Raw genomic sequence first — 6,000 nt, forward strand, 5'->3', positions numbered from 1 at the left:
TTCTATACTTGATTGATTCTAATTTATTCTATATTTTGAATTGTGCTCGTTCATTCGGATTCCGTGTCGAGTCTCGCGCCAGTCGTGTGCACGGATCTCATGGTCACAAACTCGTCAGTCTTGGTCATTAGCCAGAGGTAATTGACTAATACTATTTAGACGACCGCCCCATGCTTACGCTTTCCTAAATAGTGCTTTATTAGTCCCCTTAGATAGTAACACTTAGTTATAGCAACGTTATCTCTAGTCAGAGGTCACGACCAGTAAAATCTACAGAGACAGACCAATAATATCTAAGTAAAACTAGCTTCATATAATCATGCCATAGTTTCCTATGTACACGTTAACTAGAGTAAGATTACAATAACCAGAGTTTTAGACTTCCCCTATTTAGACTTGGTCGATCAACTTTATGTTGTTATTAATATATAGAATAGATTTATTTGAACATAATGTCATTACATTTTGAAATGAAATCTGACACCTCAGTTTTAATTTTATTAAGCACTTTTACAAACATTTAATTTAGATCACATAACTTCAAAGTTGAGTAATAATAACATATCTTGAACCCAGGGTATAAAGGCTAAGTGAATGTGATGTGGACTCTATGGAGAAGCTTCATCGTGTCAGAGACGCTGTAGAAGGACAGAGTTCCTGCACTGTGATGCACATACACTCCTATTCTGGAGGATACTGGAATTCCGAGGTCAGTCTTAATGTTGTGCCAGAAACAGAGAGACGAAGAGTAACACTGAAGACTCCAGGACTGACTGGTGCATCCAAACCCACACTCCTTTGCCCCTCCTTTCCTGATGATCTCTTTATATGAGACTGATATGTCCACACCAATACCGCTCCACTCCACCTCCCAGTAACAGCGTCCACTCACACTCTCCTTACACAACACCTGACTGCGTGAATCAAATCTCTCTGGAAGGTCAGAGTATGGCTTGTCTTTCCTACCACGTGTCACCGCTCTATTCTTCTCAGACAGAATGAGTTGATGATGTACTGTATTGGGATCCAGAGTCAGATAACAGAAATCTAAAACAATACACTGTCCACAGGTTAGATGGTAAACACAGTATTGGTGACACAGTTCCTTGGAACTTAATTAAATCCTCTTAAAAGTCACCAGATTCATCTGGATTACAAATGACACAGGTTGTTCCAGGTAGTATTTTTAGTATTTCTAGTGCAGGGGTGTCCAATCTTATCCGGAAAGGGCCGGTGTGGGCGCAGGTTTTCATTCCAACCAAGCAGAAGCCACGTGAATGGGTATGCTTCCCGTTATTTTTAATTAAATAATAAATAAATAATAAATTGAACAACAAAATCAGCTTTGTTATATCTGCAGTGTCATTACATAATTATCCTCTGCTTATCTATGTTTCTTTCCATCTATCTATCCACCCATCCATCCATCTATTTGTCTAATCTATCTATGTATCGTCCACAAGCATTTATGATCAAATGACTGTTTCAATACAATAAATTACACAGCTTACACTTATATTAATTAATTTTAAACTTGTATTATTAAAATGTTTATACACACCATTTAGTGTGAGCAACCTTGTTGTTGATAATAATGGGAATAAATAAAATGTAGCTAACATAACACAATGCAGTTTTTCACTAACTTATTATATTGATAGTTATGGCTAAATTGCAATGAATTATCTAGCTAGGTACAATGAAATGTGGAGTGTCGTTAGATAGATGATACTTTATTATCCTCCTGAGTACATATATATATATATATATATATATATATATATATATATATATATATATATATATATATATATATATATATATACTGTCCCTCTCTGACGAGCAATGCAATATAGTCTATTGGACAGCGCTTCTCTTCATCTTAAAAGCTACCTGTGCTCTCCCAGTGAAACGGCAGTAATCAAATGTTGTGTTGCCAGGCAATAATTGGGCGTTACCAACTTGTGCAACGGAGGGGGGCTTTTATTATTTTTATTAGATTTATTATGACAAACTAAGAATCGATTCAGAACACCAATAATATTACAAAATAAATGACCTCTACATATGTTCCAATTGATCATGGTCACCAATATGTGTGTTTTATTTTCTCACTGACTTTATTTGAATTTCCCCTACAGGGGATCAATAAATGTACATCTCATGCAGGAATTAAGGCAGGATTATCGCGGTTGGTGAGATGAGTATAGCTTAATAAGCGCTGTTTATTCTCTGTTTAACTCGATGTTCATTTGTGATGTTCGGTAAGATTAGTTTCTGGATTTGATGTAACTTGTAAGGTCAATGTTCATCTACGACTGTAAAGGTAGTCTTATTCCTGCCAGCTTCTTATTCCTATTACATGTATTCTTCTTTACTGTGATACTGGATTTTGATAAATCTGTACTCACACATTTCCTCGACTCGTTTTTTCAGATCTGAGAGAGATTTCCTCACTCCATCAAATGAGAGATGTTGATTGACAGTGAACGTGGGTGAGGCCTCAGTTCGAGGAGAAACACAGAGAGACGGGAAACTCTACAGAGAGGAAACACATAATAGAGAAGGAGAAAAGTGTAGGAGAGGAACGAATGAATCTCAGACTGAATCAGACCAAACACACACTTGTGATCTCAGACAGGAACATTTATTGTTGCTGTAATGAGCTTTTAGGAGGAAACTTTGGAAACCTTCACCTCCGAGCGCTTTTTCTCCATGGACCTGATCAGCTCAGTAAAGATCTTCTCACTCTCATCTACTGCTGCCTGTGAACGCCCTCTGTTACACACACACAGCATTATTTAAAGAGCAACTTTTTCTCTTACTATGATCCCAGTGAGTGAGTGTGTGAGTGTGTGAGTGAGTGAGTGAGTTTGTTTTTTTAGGGGAATCGCTTTTCTTACCTTAATAGTGTCCACAGTCTGTTTCAGCTCCTGCACCCTCTCCTGCTTCTTCCTCACCCTCTGCAGGAATTTCATCTGCTTCTTCTTTAGCTCATTCGAGGCCAAACAAAATACAGTTCATTATTCGTATGTCAGCAACTCAATGTGTCAGTATGATCTGCAAATTCACTCATGTTACACAAATGTCAGGTAGCATATATGGCTGCAAGTACAGGCAGGCTTTAAATCAACAGGTGAAAAATTCAATGCCTTAGTCAAAAACAGAGTAGAAAACAGGTTTGGGTTGGGCGGTGGACAAGAAGATTCCAGGGAACATTAAAGAGAACAAGAGAAAGTGGCAACTGGAAGAAATAATAATGTTACTTCTGTTCATTACGTTAAGGTAGTTCAGAAATATTCACATAAATACACCATGAATCCACTCGCATTCTGACAGATTAAAAATTCACACTTTTTACTTCTAGACCATTCAATGGAGTTATGAAATTACCAATGTTTGTGAGAAAGACCATGCCTGAAGCCAAGTTCTTCCTAATGAGCTTACTCTAAAGCTCCATCTTTCTTTCTCCACTAGTGACTGTGTTGACCGGGCTTTGCACCAACCACACCAAATCCAGACACTCATTTTCATACTATACATTTTCCCAATCAAATATTTTCAAACATAAACGTGTCTAAAATAAAATTGATTAGAAACTGAAAACAATATAAACAACCAACACAGCGATAAAACTGATACAGCGGATTTAACACAGTCATGTGTACACTTTTGTTGTAAAGTGCTGTTAAAAAGCTGTAGGGTGTTGGCTGTTTAAAGTACACTGAATAGTCTGACCCGTTTCATTTGACTTCTAATACAAATTCACTTCACAATGAACGAGAGTCATATAATCAAACCAAAGCAACCGAATAGAAATTAGGCTAGAACTAGAAATTTGTATAGATTTACTTGAAAAAAAAAAGTATATTGACATGCAGTTCACCTGTTTTTCAGTTCTTTCTGCTTTAATTGAAACAGTATCATGGCCTTTATGTTTATCCATCATACACAAATAACAGATGAGGCTTTTGTCAGTATGACAGTAGATATCAATCAGTTTGGTGTGCTGAGAGCAGATCTTCTCTTGGAGCTCTGCACAGGCTTCAACTAACGTGTGCTTCTTAAAGGCAGGAGACTGATTGTGAGGTTTAAGATCATCTTCATAAAAGGAGGCCAGACACAACAGACAGGAAAGAACGGCTTTGTGTTTTCTCCCGGTGCAGGAATCACACTCCACATCTCCAGGTCCAGCGTAACAGTGAGCAGGAGAAACAGCTTGGAGTTCAGTCTTCACATTTTTCTCCACCACTTCAGCCAGCATGTTGTTCCTGCGTAGAACAGGCTTTGGAGTGAAAGTCTCTCTACACTGGGGACAGCTGTAGACACCCTTCACATCCTCCTGATCCCAGAAGCCATTAATGCACACCTTACAGAAATTGTGTCCACATGGAATAGTCACTGGATCCTACAGGCGATTAAGAGACACCGGACAGATTAACTGATCCTGATCTACTAAAATACCAGCCTCTGCCATTTTCCTGCACTCACACACTGAGAGAGAGAGAGAGCGCAAGGAGAGAGACAGACAGACAGACTGACAGAGAGAATGAGAGAGACAGACAGACAGACAGACTGACAGAGAGAATGAGAGAGACAGACAGACAGACAGAGAGAATACGAGAGTTTTTGGTGTTAAGCAGCTTCTTTTTGATTTAAAGAGTAAGATTATTCGAAGTCTGATTTGTCCCAAATATCATTGTTGTATATTTGAATGTGTTTTTACATCATCACTGGAACGGATGTGCACACTTAAAAAAGAAATTTAAATAGACACAAGTATGTGAAGAAGTCGGATACACATGACACAATGGGGAAATATTTTAAATACAATCATTAATGAAAGAAATGAATACTATGAGTGGGTGAATGTATTGGTGTATCAGGGTTTGCAGACTGCCTGTCTTTATTCCACCACGATCACACACACACACACACACACACACACACACTCATTAACAGTACACATGCTGAGATGTTCTCTGTGTTTTATCGTTTTATCCATATGATTGATCGTATGTGGAGATTCAGATGATGATGGTAAATGGTCTGCACTTATATAGTGCTTTTTAAACCTTAGCGGTTCTACAAAGCGCTTTACATTGGTTCTCATTCACCCACTCACACACACTCACACACCAGTGGTAGCAGAGCTACCATGCAAGGCGCTAACTTGCCATCAGGAGCAACTTGGGGTTCAGTGTCTTGCCCAGGGACACTTCGGCATGTGGAGTCATGTGGGCCGGGAATCGAACCCCCAACCCTACGATTAGTGGACAACCCGCTCTACCACCACAGCCACAACCGCCCACAATTGATTGGAAATGATTAACACTTTCACACTGCACTGTACCATCAATTAATTAAATTGTTTTGATTAAAAACACAAGTTTAATTCAACACTCCACACTCGGAGTTCATCACTTTACTCATTTGTGCAAGTGAAGATGGGGTATAAATTTGATTTAACACACTGACACACTACACAAGTACACTTTAACACTTTGTTCCTATTCCAGTAGCACTGAATGTGAAATTTTAAACCTTTAACATGGCCTGAGAACATCTCTATTCTTTTACCGTAACGAGCCCAGACTCTGCTCCACCAGACCGCCAGAGAGCGCCCTCCCTTGACTTTTGAACCCCTTATTCTACTACTTTTATTTCCTGTTTGAACAGTTTAAAAAGCACATGGACCTTAAAGACAATGCAAAGTCATACAATTTGTGTCTTTGGATGTGTTCATTGGTATGGCAGATCGTTTTGGTAATGACTAGGGATGCACCGATACCGATACCAGTACTCGGGACTCGGCCCGATACTGTGCTCATGTACTCGTATTCGTACTCGTAAAACGACCCCGATACAACCGCACCGATACCACTTTATGACAATGTGACATAGCCTAACATCTCGTCAGTTGAGCAGGTAGTCGGAAGAGGAGCAATGTCAGCAATCTGGAGATATTTTAAGATAGGTGATGATGATAAAAGTAGAGCA

At 39.0% G+C, this 6,000-nt stretch overlaps 1 protein-coding gene and 1 pseudogene across 1 annotated transcript; both read right to left on the reverse strand.

Annotated features, from left to right (window-relative positions):
* Nucleotides 1-168: 168 nt before the first annotated feature.
* Nucleotides 169-3,639, reverse strand: LOC128620927 (tripartite motif-containing protein 16-like). Its single transcript, XM_053646291.1, has 4 exons — nt 2,904-3,639; nt 2,697-2,778; nt 2,412-2,538; nt 169-1,047 (listed from the first exon to the last, which is right to left on the reverse strand). The coding sequence occupies exons 2-4, from the start codon at nt 2,715-2,717 to the stop codon at nt 587-589; spliced, it is 609 nt and encodes a 202-aa protein (XP_053502266.1). The 5' UTR covers nt 2,718-2,778; nt 2,904-3,639; the 3' UTR covers nt 169-586.
* On the reverse strand, nt 2,752-4,581 carry LOC128621764 (E3 ubiquitin/ISG15 ligase TRIM25-like; annotated as a pseudogene).
* Nucleotides 4,582-6,000: the final 1,419 nt, after the last annotated feature.

The sequence above is a fragment of the Ictalurus furcatus genome, chromosome 17 (assembly GCF_023375685.1).
Source record: "Ictalurus furcatus strain D&B chromosome 17, Billie_1.0, whole genome shotgun sequence".
NCBI lineage: Eukaryota > Metazoa > Chordata > Actinopteri > Siluriformes > Ictaluridae > Ictalurus > Ictalurus furcatus.

Excerpts from the sequence above, each read along its gene's own strand:
- LOC128620927 (XM_053646291.1), bottom strand. The coding sequence starts at position 2,717 with ATGGAGAAAAAGCGCTCGGAG. Across the intron at positions 2,539-2,696 it reads TGGAGAAAAAGCGCTCGGAG|AGTTTCCCGTCTCTCTGTGT; the intron begins GTGAAGGTTTCC and ends TCCTCTCTGTAG. Across the intron at positions 1,048-2,411 it reads AAAACGAGTCGAGGAAATGT|ATTTCTGTTATCTGACTCTG; the intron begins GTGAGTACAGAT and ends GTATTGTTTTAG.